The sequence below is a fragment of the Puntigrus tetrazona genome, chromosome 17 (assembly GCF_018831695.1).
Source record: "Puntigrus tetrazona isolate hp1 chromosome 17, ASM1883169v1, whole genome shotgun sequence".
Lineage (NCBI taxonomy): Eukaryota > Metazoa > Chordata > Actinopteri > Cypriniformes > Cyprinidae > Puntigrus > Puntigrus tetrazona.
Window position 1 is genome coordinate 6,157,004 of NC_056715.1, and position 19,182 is coordinate 6,176,185.

The 19,182-nt window shown below is 38.9% G+C and overlaps 1 protein-coding gene across 1 annotated transcript; it reads right to left on the minus strand.

The window, feature by feature from the left end:
- Positions 1-2,049: 2,049 nt before the first annotated feature.
- On the minus strand, positions 2,050-7,444 carry si:dkey-87k14.1 (leucine-rich repeat transmembrane protein FLRT2). The gene is made up of 2 exons (XM_043262348.1): positions 6,948-7,444; positions 2,050-4,615 (listed from the first exon to the last, which is right to left on the minus strand). The coding sequence occupies exon 2, from the start codon at positions 4,182-4,184 to the stop codon at positions 2,196-2,198; it is 1,989 nt and encodes a 662-aa protein (XP_043118283.1). The 5' UTR covers positions 4,185-4,615; positions 6,948-7,444; the 3' UTR covers positions 2,050-2,195.
- Between the last annotated feature and the right edge of the window lie 11,738 nt (positions 7,445-19,182).

A 19,182-nucleotide genomic window follows, 5' to 3' on the forward strand; every position in this document is an offset into this window, starting at 1 on the left:
TACTGTCTCGCACACACACTGCCTGATGGGAGTGAAAGGTCATGCTGAGGAGCTCCGGGTGTGAGTTTATTGTGTTATTTATGCATGTAAATTATTAGCCACAAAATTGCACTACTCAGATACTGTGAAGCCAAACTAATGATGCAATCCATCAAAAAATAACCTAGTTCTTTCTATAAATGATGTAGACCCTTTTAGTGAGAAAGAAAGAAAGAAAAAGAAAGAATGATATTTGATTATCAGTGAATATCTTGAGGGAAAAACTGGTTTTAATATGCATGCTTGGTATTGTTTTTAGGTAACACTGTATGATGCTTTTTATTTTTAATTACATGGCTCTGTGGAATACTTGAATCTGATTGGTTAATTGCAGTATTCATGGATATATTTCCTCTTTTTTTCTGTCGACTTTCACGATACTTCCACACCTGTCACATCACACCGCAGACTCACTACCGCTCGCTTTGTTCAAAAACAGCTACCTTCTAATGGCTCAGTTATTGATTGTAGTAAAAATTGCCTCAGAGGACTTCAGCATTAATATAACTGTAATATTGTCCCTCGTCTTATCATCTTTTTTTCCCTTAGTCAAAGCTTAAGAAAAATATACAGTGCAAATTATATAAAAATGACAAATTTTAACTCTAGGTATGACGAACGGACAATGAAATGTCATAAATTCCTGTTTATTGTTAGTTTATGATACTAATGCATTAACCTATTTTAATGAACGTAACCATACTGTAAGTGCTACCTAGGTAGACGTGATCAATCACACGCATCACTGTTTGATCAACGAGCGAAGCATTATGTGAGTTATGAGTACTTGTAAATCGCTTCACGCATACGTATCATCAACGTTATAAGCGATTTAGCCATGATGTAAAGAGATGGAACATTCATGGAGGGTGGTTTGGGTGTTGAAAATGGGCCAGATCGGGCGAAGAATCGCCGTAAAACTGGTCAGTGGTGGTATTAACTCTAGAGCCTTGTTTATTGCTGTGCTATGGCTCATTGACACCTGCTCAGAGCTCTGAGAAGATCTCATTTCAAAGCCATAATAATGCCGCAATCTTCACTCGCTGCTGGGGAGTGTACAGGGTGTGTAAACAAATAACAAACCCGCAAACACTATTCGACTGTGTTATGTTAATTTGAACGAAATGTCAAAATATTTGTAGAGCACATGTGAATTTTAAAGGGCACGTTTAAATGTATCTGTAGTTATGACGAAGTAAAACCATAATTCCAGCTTTTACCAGTTAAGTTGAGGTTTTTTTCCCTAACAAGCACAGAATGTTCCCTTGTGGATAGTGCATGGTTCTCATTTGGTTATTTTTTTTAGAACAAATTCCTAATGTTCTAAGAATAGTCGTTTCAGGTGTTTAACTGTAAACTAACAAGGAATCCAGCCTTCAATATTAAGACTGCATTCATGTAACCAAAATGAATGCAGCACACAAGATTTCAGAAATGTAGCCTCCTCTAGCATTAATGTAGTTCTTGTGCAAATGTTGAATAACAGCACTTAATACTGTTTAGATGTTCTATGGCGAAGATATTTTGCTCATCGAAGCTAATCTGCCGAAGTGTGAGAAAGCAGTTAGGACATTTTATGTCTTTGTACAGGAGGACATCGGTGAAGGAAATCGACTCTGATGCTTAATTTCACAATATAACGCTAGCCCTGCATCAACCGGGGTTTGTTTTTAGCTGTTTGGCAGGAACTGTCTGCTTTCAGTCCTTGTGAACTGAGCTGTTAAGTAAAGATGTGAGATGCTGGATCAAAGAGTGTAGCTTGAGGTCTCAAATTAATAGTGGAGATGAGAAGAGACGCCACCTTGTGGTGCTGGTGAGAACTGCTCACTCTTCCTTACTCCTTCTCTTCAAACAGACACAAACACTGTCCTTCCATTCCTTACTTAATTTTCTCCTTTTACAAATATATAGTGTAAAAGAATGGGCCACTTGACACTGATTTGTGATGCTAATATCCACTTACTATAACTTCATAAGCTTGAATTGTAGTAATACAACATAGAAACTAAATGTTCATAAATCATTTTAGTTTTACTAAGCGATAAAAAAGGAAGGCGATATTGTTCAGAATATAAATTACATATTATACAGTCTGTCTTTTGAAATACAGTGCGTTTAAGAGTCTAAATACAAAGGACGTTATCTGTTTAAAATCATCATTTATGGCATGTATCAGACTCTGGAACACTGTTTTTGCTGTACGCTGTGCTATTGTTTCTCCTTTGAGAGTCTCTGAATCCAACACCCCCATTAGGGGTGTAAATCGGCTGAATGCGAAAGTCTCCCTTGAGCAGCTGTTCGTTATTCAAAGAAACTATCTGAAAACTAGTTTCAGTCATTTCTAGAATAGAGTTATCCTTTTTAGTCCCCGCTTCGCAGTAGTCATCTTTTCTTCTGCCCCGACTGTATTTCCATTTTGCCGACTCTGACCTTCCCTTCTTGTGCATGTGCCAGCAGAATATGCTCAACAGAACCACCAGGACCACAAGCACTGCCCCACCAATCAGGCCAGCCAGCAGGAAAGGAGAGCTGGGGTCCTGCTGGGTCGCCTGCTCGGGCCCAGTGGCGTTATCTCCGGAGTGAAAGGAAGCAGACTTAGTCGTCACCTCTGAGCAAATCGTATCGTCTCCCGGGTGGTAACTGTTGAACGCGTCCAGGGGATCCACGCAAATACGATAGGTGGACTTGGGCTCCAGAGTCGTCAGTGTGATTCCCTCGCGTTCGCCCTGCACAAGCGACTCCTGCATTGGCCCCGTTATCAAACTGTGACCCATCTTGACCCAGGTCACCTTATAGGCTGTGACGGTGAACGTCGACACCCAGCTTACCTGAATGCACGAACCATTCAGCACCGCAAAGGAAACTCGCAGCGACTCCTGCATTGGGCCGATCGGGTCACTTGTCCTCTGCTCCCCGTCTTTGCCTGCAGTCGGCGGTGGACGCGTTGAACGCGGAGGGCTGGGTGTAGGCTGGGAGTGTGCGGGTGTGAAAGCCGTTTGAGTGGCTGACTCAGCGGTGGAGGAAGAGAGGAGTGTGGGCTGTGGGACTGTGGCTGTGCTGTTAGGACACTGGATGAGCTCCAGGGTTAGCTCTCTGATTACCATGCCACGTACCCTCTCTGGTTTCTGGCACATAAAGCCACGGACATTGAGGCTGGCTGGCAGGGACTTTAACCACAGTATGACCCATTTAATGTCGCAGTCACAGAGCCAAAGGTTGTTTCGAACAGTGAGCTGTCTCAGACCGTGGAGGCCGTCAAAGACCCCCTGTGTGAGAGACTGCAGCTGGTTGTTTGAAATATCCAGTCTCTCCAAGCGATGGAGGCCACGAAAGGCCGTCAATGGAATCTCATTCATCTGATTATCCTGCAAGTTGAGCTTGACTAGAAACTCGGCTGGCAGATTAGGAGGAGGAACCGTGAGGGAGTTACGCGCCAACGACAAGGTTTTGAGATTAACGAGGGTCTGGAGAGCCCCGCGGGCGATGCCCTCATCCATAAGCAAGTTCCCGTCCAGGAGGAGGAGCTCGAGGCCCGTCACGTTCTCAAAGGCATCCTCGGCTATAAATGCGATGCGGTTCTCGTCCAGCCGCAGCTCTCTCAGCTCCTCGGGCAGCCCGATGGGGACGCTGCTCAGGTGGTTCTTGGTAAGGAAAAGGGTCTTGAGACTGATGGCCTCCCTGAAGGCCCCCTCCTCCACACCCACGGTGGAGATAGAGTTGTCATCCAGATAGAGCTCCTCCAGGCGTAGCAGCTGCGCCAGGGCGGCCCGGGACACCGTCTGTATGTTATTCTCCTGCAGGTGGAGCACCCGCACATTTTTGGGAAGATTGACAGGGAATTCATCGAGCTGGTTGCCATAGAGATACACCGTCTCCACGGAGGCAACGTTGTGCATTTCCAGAGGAAATCCAGCATTGTTGATTTGATTGTTGTGGAGGTAGAGGGTCTTATAACCCTCTCCTAGCCCCAGAGGCACTGACGTAAGACTCCTCTCATTGCAGTAAACAAAAGTCCTGTCACACCGGCACTCTTCCGGACAGGTTGTGGCCCAGGAGAAATGCATGTGAAGGCCCAGAAGTATCGGTATCCATGGGCTGATCAAAGTAGGCAGGTCTTTATTCCACATTCGGATCTGTACCTCCATTTTGTAAAACTTTGCAAACTTTCTGACAGCAACAACAGTGCACGTAATTAAAAAGGGTGAAAAAAAATCAAATAAAATCCACCACACTGGAGTTCTTAGCGGATCTCGAAGCTCGCCTCGGTGGAGAGTATGCGATGTTGAAGTCGCTGGGTAATCCTCCTGTAATTGCCTGTCCTAAGCTCCCCAACACAAGAGCAATAGTCTCATTAACTCGTGCGACTCCCTCTCATCCCTCCGTCCATGCTTGGGCTGGAAATGATAGCAGAGCTCATCACATTGTCACTCTGAGTTTAGGGAGGGACGATTTCAAAGTGTGAGGGCCGGAGCAGCAAGAATGGAGGACTCATTGGAGACCACCTCCTCTCTCGTCACAGCTGGACGATTCTCGTAAGGCACGACCTTCCTCACAAGTAGCATTTTGAGCCACTTACCTATTTTGACAGAAAATAAAAATAGATAAGACGTTATTTCAATGTCAAAACTATCTGCATATTTTCATTATATGGTATATGGTTTCAATAAGTTTACTACAGTGGTCTGTAGCTTTCACTGAATCGTAAGCAATAACAATCCACTTGAATTAACTGTGATTTTACCATACCCAACCCTCTTAATTGTGGTAAAAGTATTATAAAAGATTGAAGTGGATTATTGCAACAGCTCTATAATGAAATATATTTCAATCTTTATTGTGCAGTAAGTAAGTTATTCTACTAGGAGAACTATTTTGCTTCTAAGTATCTAATATATTGCATTATCTTCACTGTAGGCTGTTTACGGTTGCCAAGTAACATGGCTACTTGCTGTATTAATAATAACACTGAATGTGTAAACATGGTACATTCAATCATAATTTAGTGCTTGAACTGTCTGCTTTTATAAAATTGATTTAAATTAGATTTACATATTAGGAAAAAGAGAAATAAATTGAAAAAAGAAAAAAAGAGCAGCAAGCAATAAAGCAGGACACTGCTCCACACTTGCTCTCCGTGATGAGAGAGTGGTGACTGGCGACATCAGCATCTCTGAGCTCTCAGACTTGTAAAGGGCACTGAGGTGTTTAATCTGTCAAATGCCACGATGATGGACAGGTCTGTTCTCCAATGCTCTGGCACAGAGTTCTCCTCTCAGTAATAATGATTCTGAACCTGGGGACAGCGAGAACTGCTCTATTAAATCAGCGAAGAGTGCACGAGTTTGAACACTGCTCTGTCCATGATGCAGAACATATAATATAGTTAATATATATCTCTGGCATCTCTCTGAATCCTCTCATGAGATGCGTCTGCCATTTTAGCATCTGTCTCCTTCATGCACAGACTTTGGACAGATCAATTATGGGTTGGATCATTGGACATTTTACATGGTAGAGAATAAAGGTTACAGTTTATGTAATCAAGTCAGATTGCAATATTTAATGAATGTCAGGCTTGAATATTGGTATTGGATGTGCAGATTTCTCAAATTAATTGTGTTGTAGCCATTTTGAATATAATAGCATTCTAATATCCCAGTCTTCATTGAGGCCTCACATGTCCTCACCTTTTCCTGACCATCTATTATACCTGTGTGAGGTATATGTACTAAAGTATTGTTCTATATTGCTTTTGCACTATATTGTATATTGCATTGTCTAGTCTCATGTAGAATACATTGCACTATATGTTTCCAATGGGCTTACTGTATAAACATTTAAAAATTCTATTCTATTCTATTTCTGTTCCCTTGCGGAAAAAAAAGTTCTTTCATAGTTTGTTGCTGTATATCTTAAGTATATCTTAAAAATTATCTTAGAAATGTTTTTTTCATTCTTATTTACTCTATATTTTGATTTAACAAACCATGGTCCAGAATAATATTGCAACATTGATCCAGAATTTCAAATATCATTATACAATGATGTTCATGTTTTGTTCATTGAATTACTCTTAGAAAATGCCTCAAGTGCAGACAGCTGATTTGAGCAGTGGTGTGGTTATGCACACATGGAAAATCACACATGGAAGTGGTTGACATCTTAGTGCTATAAACACTCTTACGAAATGTACTGCTTTGTCCTTTTTCTTTATTTGTGTTCTCTATAAACTCTGTAAAAGATTTAGTGTTTTTTTTTATTGATTATTTACTACATCAATAATCTGTACATGCTAGGTATCCTATACGTTAATGAATATATTAGAATTATATGTATTTTTTTTTCTTTTGGAAATGAAAAAGTATGAATATTGTTTTGTGTGCTCTGATGGCGTATTGGCTTTGTGTAGGTAACTGAGGCTGAGTCTTGCCTATGCATATTTATTAGTCATGGTTTATATTGAGGCCAATTTTGTTTAACTTTATAATGTGACTTTCCGTTTTTTTAAAAAAATGTGCTCAATGTACACAGCAGAGTTTAGTAGTCAGTTTAGACTCACATACTAGTATTAGAAGAGTAAATATCATACATTACAATCATGAACTGCAAAATATAGCTACAGGCAACAAATGCCATCCGGTAAATATTCAGTATATGCCTAAATATTCAGTAAATGTATCGGCGTATTTTTTGTTTCTTTGTTTTCTCTTTTTTTGATGTCACCGTTGTTTTTAACCTACTTACAAAAGAACTGTTTAAATGTAGCCTGTTTTAGGAGCAGCAGATAGCCCATAACGGCTGTTATACAAGAAGTTTCTCGCAAGCGCGCAATTAATTAAATCAAGAAATTCATTTGGAAACACTAACAGTTCCGTGTGTCTTTACTGTAAACAGTTTTTAGCCCTCACCTTTTCTGAAGAGGCTTCGACCCATTTAGGCAGCATTTTAAAGTCTTCTAGTCTCTTCTCCGGTATGAGTTCTCAGTATAAACATCCCTCAGATAAACTAAAATATAATCCCAGACCCCCAACAGAGCCAGTCTGACGAGCGTTTACTCCGGATGGTCTATAAAGCATCATTTTGTCGAGCATTTGATCCTGGGGAGGATTTGAAGTGTCTGCGCATTATGATGCGCCCGGGAGCCGCTGCTTCAATCCCGCTGATGCGCTCCCGAGTTCCGCGCTTCCTTCACCAAATGCCCGGAGCGCGCTGGACTCCCCACTCTCTTTCACTCTCTCTCTCTCTCGCACACACACATACACACTCCTCTCACTGTCTCACAACCAAAGATGTTACACTTCTTCTTGACTGAGGTCCGATCTCTCTACCGTAATTGGTTTCATCTGATTGTTTATTCCAAATGCACTGCGCTCGTTTCCCTTTGGAACCTATGGGAGGAATTGCAGTAATGAATTCATTTGATAGCTCTCTCTCTCTCTCTCTCTCTCTCTCTCTCTCTCTCTCTCTCTCTCTCTCTCTCTCTCTCACGCACTCACTCTCTCTGCCCTTTTAATTTTTGTTGCGCCTTCAATGCGTTTGCATGTTGTTCTGTATACAAAAATTATATATTTTTTATTGAATTTATTACGTTTATGGCTGCACAATTATCGACCGATAATCAAATAGTGTGGTTATAAAAAGTCACAATTACATAATTCCGTTTAAATCTTCTCACATAGTTGCAACCAATCACGTGTCCCTTGAGAGACGCAATTGCCACAGCCAATCAGAGGTGAGTTACAATGACTCCGGCACGAACTGTAAGATCCACAATTATTATTGTACCAGTGATTTATATTTTATTTTTGTAATAAATTATGAAATAATTAATTATTTTGTTATAATCATGGAGGCTGTTTTTATAGATTTCTTTCATAGCATAGCCTCTCGTAGCCAGAACTTCTGACTGACTGTCTGGAGTCCACGGTAATGTTTATTAGCCAAGGCCTGCCTATGAGGACGTTTCACCGACATGTCAAACAACTAATTACTGTTGAATCAATCAGATGAAGACTTCAAAACTCCTAAAGTGCTTCAACGTTTATGTGCATCAGACATTTACCCAATGGTCTGTGGGTGCGATGTCTGAGGCAGAGACTACATAGTGCATAATAAATTGAAATTGGAAGTGCAGATGTGTGATTTATACTAATTTTATTTTGCGAGTTTTCTATCTTACATTGATTGTTTGTGGTATCATACAGACACAAAGCTGTGTTTCTTGTAACTATCATAACATACAGGCTAATTTCTTGGTATGGTTGAATTCTCTTACTAGTGAACAGGGAGATGGAAAAACCCGGAGTGAAACTGTGGGAATATAGAACGCTTTGAGCTGGAAGAGGAAGGACGCTTCTTAATAGGAAAGCTTCATCCTAGCACGGCTGCATATCTCGGCTGCCACATCAAGAGCTTTTGAAGACCATCTCAGTTTAAAGGATCCTTGCAAGGCAGCCTTCGTTTCACATCCTTCATTCAGCCTGTTTTGAAGGATGCATCCTTTGTGTACTCCAATCACCCACAATCCTTTGTACGCATTTCAATTCACACAAAAGAATTAGAGCAAAATGAATCAGCACTTAGCTAATCAAATGTCATTATAACATTTCGGAGAGAAAGTTATGTTTTCTTATGTGAAAAAAAAAAAAGTATTTTTCTCAATTTATTTATTTTTTCATTTTATTATGCTGTAACCACAGAGATGAAAACATTTATTATGTTGCTATGTGGACTTTCTAGGCTGGCTTTATTAGTATTTAACGCTGGGGAAGGGTCCAGCCTGAGAATCAGAAGTACTGTTTTTTTCAAGCATGCAGCCTGTTACTCCGCTCCACGCATGTGCTAGTCCAGAACGGCTTTCAGTCTTTGTATTACTCAGAGACATACAAAGATAGACGTTTCTTCCTTATTTGTACATTGATATTGGTTAAATGTTACGGCACATCCAGTAACGCAACTGATAATCTTGCACGGTTTATTCGGTTAACACCTGATAATTTGTTGGTTGCAAACTCATTTGATAGCCTTTTTGTAATAAATTAGGGAATTATGCTATTTTAGCGAAATGGAAGTGTTATGAAGTACTCTTCAAGTGCATAAGAGTTGGGGAAAGCAATGGCCACATGCTGAGATGAAACACTCACATAATAAGGGTTCAACTTCGGCTATCATGATTTATTCAAACGGTGCAATAAGATGAAAAAAATGAATCAAAAGATATTTTACACGAAAGTTAATTTGTTTCTGACTCAAATCCGTTTGCAAAGAAAAGTTTCTGCGAGCGGGTCACGGAAGGCGAGAGTGATCACGATCTAGTGAAAGATCAGTAACTCATTTCCTTCTGTGACTCAAACCCGAAACGCCTCTTTCCTCAGAGCAAAAGTGAAAGGATATGCACGCCCCTTTAATGAACCATCAAACCAATGCCGATTTGTTCTAACCGACACAAAGCACACAGACATGACTCTGCTCTCGTGAATCTTAAGATCCGTCCTTTAATCTTTTGATGCTTTCTGCCTCACATGAAACATCAGTCAAATCAGTGCTAGGATTATTGGGTTTCTGCTATTTAGTTACAGTTACGTTCAGACAATCAATGACAGACGATACGAGGAAACTTATAAATGACAGGAGGATAGCATATAATTGATAGCTTATGGATAAGAATGGCAACAGCCTGGTTACGGTGAGCCTGATCAATTTCTTATCAATTTAAATTCATTAGTCACAGATGACAACGGAGACTATGGGACTTCCAACCAATCATGACAATCATAGACAGCAGCCTTTTGAAAACAAATTGGATATCAAAGAACGTACACAACCCTCGCACACCATATTATTTGTATTATGTTGCTTTATTATCTGCCCTCTATCTTTTTCTATTTGAAGTTGCAATCAGTTTCTTAGTCTTGATCGTGGCATTCTCAAAAGCTGTTGATTTTTCTGACAGGAGCTCAGTCTACAGAATGCTAAATTTAAATTCATGTGAAAGCAGACTGTTGGACATTAATTAAATTATGTGTCACGATATGCATTCACAAATGAATGTATTATGAATTTGCTATTGGCTTGGCAACGCCAATGTGGGTAGTGCTTATATCAGACAGGATTATGCTGATGAAAGCTTGAAACAGACGTCTACCTCACTGGAGAGAGAGCAAACAAACAAATAAATAAATATAAAAATAACATATTCACTATTTTGCAGAGTTCTGGCAATGGTGTCTCATTATTTTCTGCTTATACCAAGGAAACCTCCTACAGACAGGTAACGTTGCCTATAAGCTGCAGGCTAGTGCTTATATAGGGAAGAATATGCTAACTTTATTTGACCTAACTTTTGGTAAGAACACAGAGGACTCTGTAATTGGCGCATAAGCTAGAAATGAATAGGTTTTGAGAGTCAATGCTATAACATATAGTGGTATTAAAGGGAGTGTTTGAATCTGTAAGTTTCACTGGCTGCGGTAAAGTTAGCCGTCGGAGGTCAATGACAGACCGCTAGCCAAACACAAAGCCTCTTTCTTCTTGTGTGTGTCTGTCTGTTAAGAAACAAAAAGAACACCCAGAACATTAAGTTACTCTAGTTAGGGGGAAAAACAAACATGTTTGTCAAAGCTGGGGAGCTGGGAAGCAGTGTGGCCAAATGCGCGTTCAATCACAGGCCGACTTATTTAATCAGCACTTCTCCCAGCTTGAAGCAAATTAGCAGGACAACAGAAAAAGCAAACTCTGCTGTGTGGTGTACCAGATAGCTGCTTCTCTTTATGCATCTGCGGCTGCAGTAGCTCTGAATGGCAAACAGATAGAGCTAGTCAAAGGGGGACTTGTCATAGGCAGCAGTGGGAGGTCAGGGGCCACACTGCTTTAGCTTGTTTCCTCAGTTTAGCCTCTGTAACCTCTTTGCTCGCTTCTAAAACATATACAGTGGGGTCCGAAAACTAAGACAACTTGTGCAAATGATTACATTTATCCCCCCAAATTTTATTTGTAAAAATGTTGACATGCACAAAATTGTATGATCTCATAAAAATGTGTATATAGTAGGCCAAATAAAAACGTGGTACTGATATGCAAAAATGGACTTGGCATATATATGACACACGTTTTTTGGCACGTGTAATACTCAGTTTTCGCATGCATATGATACACATGTACCCCACAACCCTAATCCCACCCATGGCATAGCATACAACGCCAAAATCTATTTTTTTAATGTATCTACACAACAACTTTTTGTTTTTATTTGCTGTACTATTTATAGCCCATTCATGAGATCGGGTAGGTTTAATTTTGAAGGTTTTCATATCAAGTTGTAACATGTCATTAAAAAGACAAATATTATATTAAATATTAAAATATTTTCTTGACCCAAAATATAACATGGTTAGTATCATACATTTGTCACTGGAATTATCTTTCAATCGTGATATTTATTTGATGATTATCTTCTGGAAAATTGCAAATAATTAATAATAATAATCAAAAACCTTCTGTTTTATTTAGTTATTTTGTCGATTTAATGTGTGATTACTATACTTTTCTTGAACTTCATGAATTTTTATTCTCACCAAGAGAATACATTTATTTGATAAAAAATACATTAAAATCAGTAAAATTTAAATAGTAAAATATCACAATTTAAATAAGTACCTTTATATGTTGATATATTTTATTTATGTAAATGTCTATGTATTTATTTTTATTTTCTATTTAATAGATTCCTGCGTTGCCAATGCAGATTTTTTAGCCGCCAAATGATCTTTCAGAAATCACTCCATTATGGTGATTTAGTGTTCAAAAAATGTGTGTGGAAACTATGAAGCTTTTTGTTCAGGATTCTTTGTTGAACAGGAAATTGAAAGAGCAGCATTTATTTAAAATAGAAATCTTTTGTAACACTAGAAATATTTTTACTTGCAGCATATTTACAGCATACATTTTCTTGAAATACAGGTTTGTACGGTATGACCAAATTGTTATATATAATGCAGCATCCTTTCATGAGCATACCAGAAAGCAAATAGCTTATTAGAGTAGCAAGGACAGCGACCAGGCTCACTGACGCCTAGCTTGTGAAAGTGAGAGTTGAGATGTGCGACTCACAGTCCGTTTCGACCATTTGTCATGCTGAAGACTGGCATTATCATTGAGTTCATTCTGGAGGGCTGACCCAGATGGCCAGTGCCAGTACTTGCTACACTCCAGTGAATCTGAGACAGCCCTGGTTGAGAAGGGGGCTCGGGCTGGTGATGGAAGGGGGGCCGCGCTCTCCATCTCATCAGAGTCATGCCTGGGAGCCCGGCTGTTCTCATCCAGACATTACCACACAAGCAGAGACTGTTAATGACTACATATGCCATTGTGAAACCAAGGCCACCTTGCAAATATTTTAACACAGTCTCCGTTCACTAGCTCCTCCGATGGGGATACAACCGAACAAGACCTAATGAGTGTCCTTGAGGTATTTAATTATTTTTAAAGGGACTGTAGGATGAGACTTTTTTTGGTCCAGTTGTGAAGTACCCTAATATTTACCACCTCCATAATTGGGATCATCTGTCATCATTATCCGTACTTAGCTCTGATGAGTCAGTGTGCAATGAGAGGGGTAGTTTCGCTTAATCATCGGTGTCAAAGAGCCACCGAAACCTGTTAGGTTTTATGTAACTTTTTCATTATTCCATATGGCACCAATGAGGCAGAAAAGACCTCTCATTCTGCAGGTCCATTTGCCAATTTCAGTCCTCGGGATTCTTTGTTCCCTTCCACGCAAGCCGCAGCCATTGAGAAAAAGGAAATCAGTTCCACCTCTGTCAGACACCCACTCTACCAAATGTAGCTTAGCCTCAGAATCGACAGCAGCGTAGGTAGAAACTGGCTATTTTCTTTTGCCAGATGTGAATCTTTTTAATCGCCGCATCGCTCTTCTTCGCACACCTCTGGCTGCCAGAGTAACTAGGCCAATGAGTGATGCTAATGTAAGCTATATTAATGAGAGGGATCGGTTTCTGCTCTAATTATTTACCATTGGGTCAGGCTAGAGGAGATAATTCTTCCTCAGGTGGCACGAGGCCGAATGCCGGCGTCTGCCACCTCAGCTATGATTAATTGAAACATACCCGTGCGAATGAATCACATATGGTCAATATCTTCCCATGCAAGTTCAGCGTTAGACTAGGACTTGGATGCTTGTTATTAGCATCTCAATTTATGGCCTTTTGCAGTTTTCCTCAAGGTTTAGACTCGTTAAAGGGAAATTTAATGCGTTGTATTATTCATGTCTTCTCGGGTCGGAGTCTCGTCCGGGTTCATCACACGACACGTTAGATTAATTGCCGTGATCTGAGGAACCAAAAGCTGCAGCACCTGTCCTGTTGCGGAGATATATCAACATTAAGGAACGGAGAGAGGTGACCATTATTTATCCTGACTGTTAAACACTACTGAAACTCCCATAACCATGCTGAGGAGTTGGAGGAGGGCTGGTGTTCTCATACATTTGTGAAGCATTAGCTTTGGGCCTTGGGCCATCACGGGCACTCAGCGGCTTGATTGGGGATTTCAACCTCTTTGGATTGTTTAAACATTGATGTGATTTGTCTCCCTCGTTACCTTTACTGTATACTAATGTTGCCTCATTTATAGTAACCACCTGCCTTGCCATCTTTTGGGAGCCTGTAACAAGGAACTGAATCTTCACACATGAACTGAAAGTCATAAAATATAGGAGTCCTAATTTTTTAATGGGCTTAATTGCCTTTTGGTAAAGTACTGTAATTCACTCAGTCAAATCACTCAGTGTCTGTTTAATAAAGGCAAGAAAACTACATTACACTTATGTAACAAATTTTTCACCTCAGTGGACAGAAAATAAGACAATCCGTAAAAGAGAATCTTAAATCATCTTAATTGGGTTCAGAAATCCTCAAAGAAAGAATTAAAAGACAAAACTTGGACACAGTGGTTTAAAGGGAAAGTTCACTCAAAAATCTGCCTTACCCTTAACATACCCTTGTGTTGTTCCAAACCTAATTTATTCAATTTCTTCAGCAAAACATGGAAGAAAATATTTTGAGGAACGTTTTACTGTTCGACAAAATAAACAGTTCCTGTGCATACAAAGAAAGTCAGAACTTTCAAGCTCCAAAACGAACATAAAGGTATTATATAATTAAATCTAAATTGTATACTGTTGATGCAGTTGATTCAGTCACAATTTAGCAACAGATAAAAATATATTCTCCCCCAAATCGAATCAAATGCTTGATTAACATGCATATGCACAAATTACTTGAAATATAATGATGCAAATTTCAAACTAAATGATTCTCAATTGGTGCTTTAATATTTATGGCTCCACATTTTATTAATTTCATTCTTTTCAAAGTGGCAGTGTTGGTTCTTCATGCTGGTTAAATTCTACACCGACTAAGGTGAAATGTCTCAAGGCCAGCGTCCGTTCTCGTGACTGCCGAATACAACAGAGCAGCGCTTGGCTTGCATCCAGTCAAACTGATACCTTCATAACAACCTCTTGTTTTAATGAATGCCCTCTTTCTTGTATACATGCAGAGCGAGAGCTCGCAGCTTGTGTTCCCTGACAGCCGGCCTCAAAAGTATACCCTGACCTGGAGCAACTGGCTCCAATGTCCTAATCACAAGACTCTACGTGTGTTGTTATTATTCCAGGCAATGGAATCTGAATGCGTCAGACAAGTGTGTGTATTGTGCTTTGTATGGGAAGGAAATGAGAGAAGCTGACCACACTAGCCATGGAGGACTTTTAGGAAAGGATGTGAAAATATACCAATTTTGGTTCTCTTTCATCAGCTCATCATTGCTAATGAACTCTGCTTTTAAAAAAGCATTTAGAAACAAGACTGTGCAATGAAACCACTTATTGTATGTGTACCTTTCGTTTCTTTGCAAAAACACTCTAAAAACACCTGGTAATGTGCTGCATTTATTTCTCTTAGCCTTAATTCCCGCAGACGTCATGGTTTGGCTTAAGCTAATGGCTATTTACCTTTCTTGTGCTGAATAACCCTCTTAGCAAAATGCTAAAGAGGGTGCATCCTTTTTCAGCGACAAGAGTGCTGACAGAACATTCGGGATTTTTCATTTGTTAAACTGTATTCGAGAGCTTTAGTGTAGCCTGAAAATACTTCCCATTTGTTTGCGCAATGCTTTAATGCTCCATAGTTTTGACAGTGGCCTGGTAATCACAGTTTTTGCAGAATGCCAGTGAATTTCTAATGACTGCGCGAGGGGAGATTTCAGAGCAGATCAAGGCCTGCTAACAGACACAATCTGTACACAATGCCATCGGGATGAACTAACCAAACGGACACTTTATTTAGTGATTGTTGCTTAAACTGTAGGAAGTCAGACATCTTTTGTTAACAGAGTTATGAGAGTGCTGTAAAAAATTATTGTTCTTTTATTTATTTATTCATTATATAATAAAAAAGGTCGGCTTTAGTACCGATCACAAGTTTCTACAAAACAAGTGTGTTCAGGTTTGAATCGGAGAAGGAACACAAGAATCATTTTCTTCCTTGAAAATGCAAATCTTTGGAAGTTATTGACTTGTTCATCATATTCACTGGTGGATAAAGTATTCTTTGGCTCTGTTGATGTATTTATTTATTTTCAGTTTATTATGTCATGTTCCAGAGGACCAACTGCAGAATAAAGCCATGGTACATAACATAAGAACCATAGAATTATTTTCCTACTCTTAATTTAAAAAAGAAACTAGTTATTTAATTTTTTTATAATATTTTACAATTGCTGTTTTTATTTATTTTGATCAAATAAATGCATTATATGAAATGCAGAATACTCAGGTTTATAGGTGACAGATTTAGAAACCTATTTATCAAAATTGATTAAAAAATATCATATAAACGCATATGTTAAAAATAAGCAGGGTTTGCTCTTGTTGAAGATGATGGAGAATCGTCATTCAGAGACATTTTTTTATCTTCTCATTTTACCAATTATGCTACAAGTTCATGCAAGGCTGTTGCTGTTCCCGGGTTTGGAGATCTTTTTATTTTCTCCTGCATGCAGATGCAAGACTTACAGGCTCATTTGTGTGAGTGTACATTACCTGTTTATAAATTAAGAGTGCCTAACCCTTGTGTCATAATTTATGATTCCGTCTGTAAAGTCTGGCTAATGGGCTTTCTCTCTGAAAAGTGCAGGACTTAAAGGTTCGCCCGTATATCATGTCACAGGGACTCTGACATGTCCACTTATTCCATCAAGTCAAGAAGAGACACTGCCAAAAAATTCCCCAAATGTCATTAGCAAGATTACTTTCCTTTTGTTACATAAAACGCTTCCTTTTCTCCAGGCCTTAGCTCATCTGTGTATCTAATGACTTAACGTCCGATGAGGGAAACATTTGACAAATGTTGTAAGCGCGCTTTTTAACACATGCAGCTAAGTCTATGGATTATTTTCTGGCCTTGTCTCTCAACATGGTTGGCAATGACATGGGTATTAAAATCCTGATGGAGAATACGATTTTTTTATGCCGCACAGCATGAGCGAAAACAACGAATAAAAATAAACCCAGCGTCAGGCATTGGTCTTCAGCCTAAAGGCGGTGGCAAGCATTTGGCAATGAAACCTTAACGTGCGCCAGCCTCGACTCTGATTTATCGCCAGTCTCCTCCAGCACAGAGAGTTCTGCCCAGATAATAATCACTACTGTGCTCAGATATGCCGACGGTACAAACTCAGCTGTGACTCTCACCGTTTCACAATACATGCTGAATTTAAGCAATGGAGTGGCACTTGCCATAGAAGTCAATGGGGATGACTTTTGGAGGTTTTAAAAGCAGGAATGTGAATCTTATTATTATATAAAGCACTTACATTCATTTTTCTTTTAAAACCTGTATTTACAGTTGTTTTGGGATTTAGACATGCTGTCATGGCAACAATAATGTACATTTAAATATAACTTTACACAGAAAAGGTTAATAAGTAAAGATGTAATTATAATTCACCTAAAGGTTTAGATATTTAATTTATGCTTTTATTCATATATAAACAACCAGTTGATCAATTGATATGCAAAAAGTGCATCAAACATGATAAACATAATCTTGTTTTGTTTTTTTGTAAATAAGCAGAGCAGAGTATTTTTATTAATACCATTTTACACAATTTGTATTTTACACTGTAAAAAAAAAAAAAAAAAAGTAGGTTTCAACACTATATAAAAGGTAAAAACTGTCTAACCAGACATTTAATGTTCTTTTACAGTAAAATTCTGTTAATTGTACAGTTTTTACAGTAGGTACAACAAATTGATGTATAATTTAGTTAAAACTGTAAAATGATATTCCCAGAATTCCCTGTGTGATGCTCCGCATTTAAAAGTATATTTTTTAGGTTTTTGTTATCAATTATGTACATTTTCATTTTATATTACATCTTCTGTTGTTTAATGTTGTATAATGTTTATTGCATTATTTAAGTGTCATGTGTGTTACCGTAATTGTGTTTTGTGTTTGCATGAATGACCTTCTATATATTAGTATAGACTTCTGCTTGTTGCAATGCATTTTTGGGCATAAATGTGTTTATATTTTTATGTATTTTTTACAAATTTATTCACAGCTGCCAAATTATATTTTTTTAATGTAATGTTTTTTTTTTATTATAATCATTTATAATATATTTGCTTATTTCTTCCCCACTAAAATCATAACATATTGTTTTGTGTTGTATTTTGCGGTTTGCCCCATTCAATTGTTTGGCTGTAAATATAGTTTCTCACTGTAAATATAGATTTTTGCTTCTTGTAAAGAAAGGTTTTTGTGATTTCTGTGGTATAATTAATGTACTGAACCTCCAATATTCCTTTTAAGACATCGCTACCAATATTCATTTTAATTAATGTAGTTTGAGTAACAGTATCATTCTCCAAGTTTAAAGGAGAGATGAATCTAGGCCAGCATCCCGCTGCGATGGCCATAACCAACCAGAAGCTTGGCCCTGCCAACATAAACGGACTCCCTCCTTGAAATCTTTCAATTTACTATATAAATCAAGGCATGGAGTAGCGTCTGGCTGATCTGCCGCAGGTCTGAAACCGGAGCTGTCCTGGCAGCAGAGGCAGGGCCAGAGGACACACACAGAGGAGCGGTGGGTTCTCAAAGCGAGGCGGTTCTCTGGAATATTTCCCTACCACTTAATCATGCCTCCCTCCAGCTGTAAAAATTGAGAAAAATGTCGTCCCCCACTTTGCTCTTATCTGGGAGCGAGTGGATAAAAGACGGAGATGACAAATTCCAACATGTGTATGTCAGAAGATATACGAGGTGACGGAAGTATTTGAATACTGGAATGAGCTTAACAGCTCTGACTGCATGGCTCAGCAAGGCTCGGAGAGGTAGAGAGCTTAAACCCGCTCTTGGAAGACAGAGCGAAGACTTTATAAAAGGACCAAGGCTATTTCTTTTGCACTTTTCCACATTGAAAGTAATGTATTTTCTTAGTGCTGAATGTCAGGCTGTATGATACCGAATATTCACCGTATAATATTCACCATATAATGGTTTGTTAAGAAGCACTTGGCTCGGCGACGCTGGCAAAACACATGCCTCTGAAATTATCCAGCTATAAAACAACTGAATTGGGAGCTATTACTCAAACATCTATCGACTGCATGCATTGATGAAGGACAAAGTCTTTGCTGGTTAAACAATAAATTCCTGAGTTGTTTAGATGGATTGGCCTTGTTTTTGCAGCGGGGGGAATATTCTGTCTGAGCAATCAAAGTTGGAGTCACAAGTTTGTGATAAATCTTAATTAAGCCTCTTTGTTTGCTATTGTAAAAGCAGACAAAGGACAGTCTGAGATAATTACATTTGGACCAAAGCACCAAGACGTGTGTATTTGTGTATGATGTGTGGGTGGGATTTTTGCCATCATTGAAAACAGATTAATACAAATAGGAAGAAACAATTATTATAATATCCCATTATAGAAAATGCTGTTGTGAGTAAACCTAATGTTTTTTTTTATGATTTAGACGCATTAAATTACTACTTCTTAAAGAATATTACTTTGGTAAGTCCTGCAATATCCCGTGGATGTCTGTGACAGTGTTAGTCT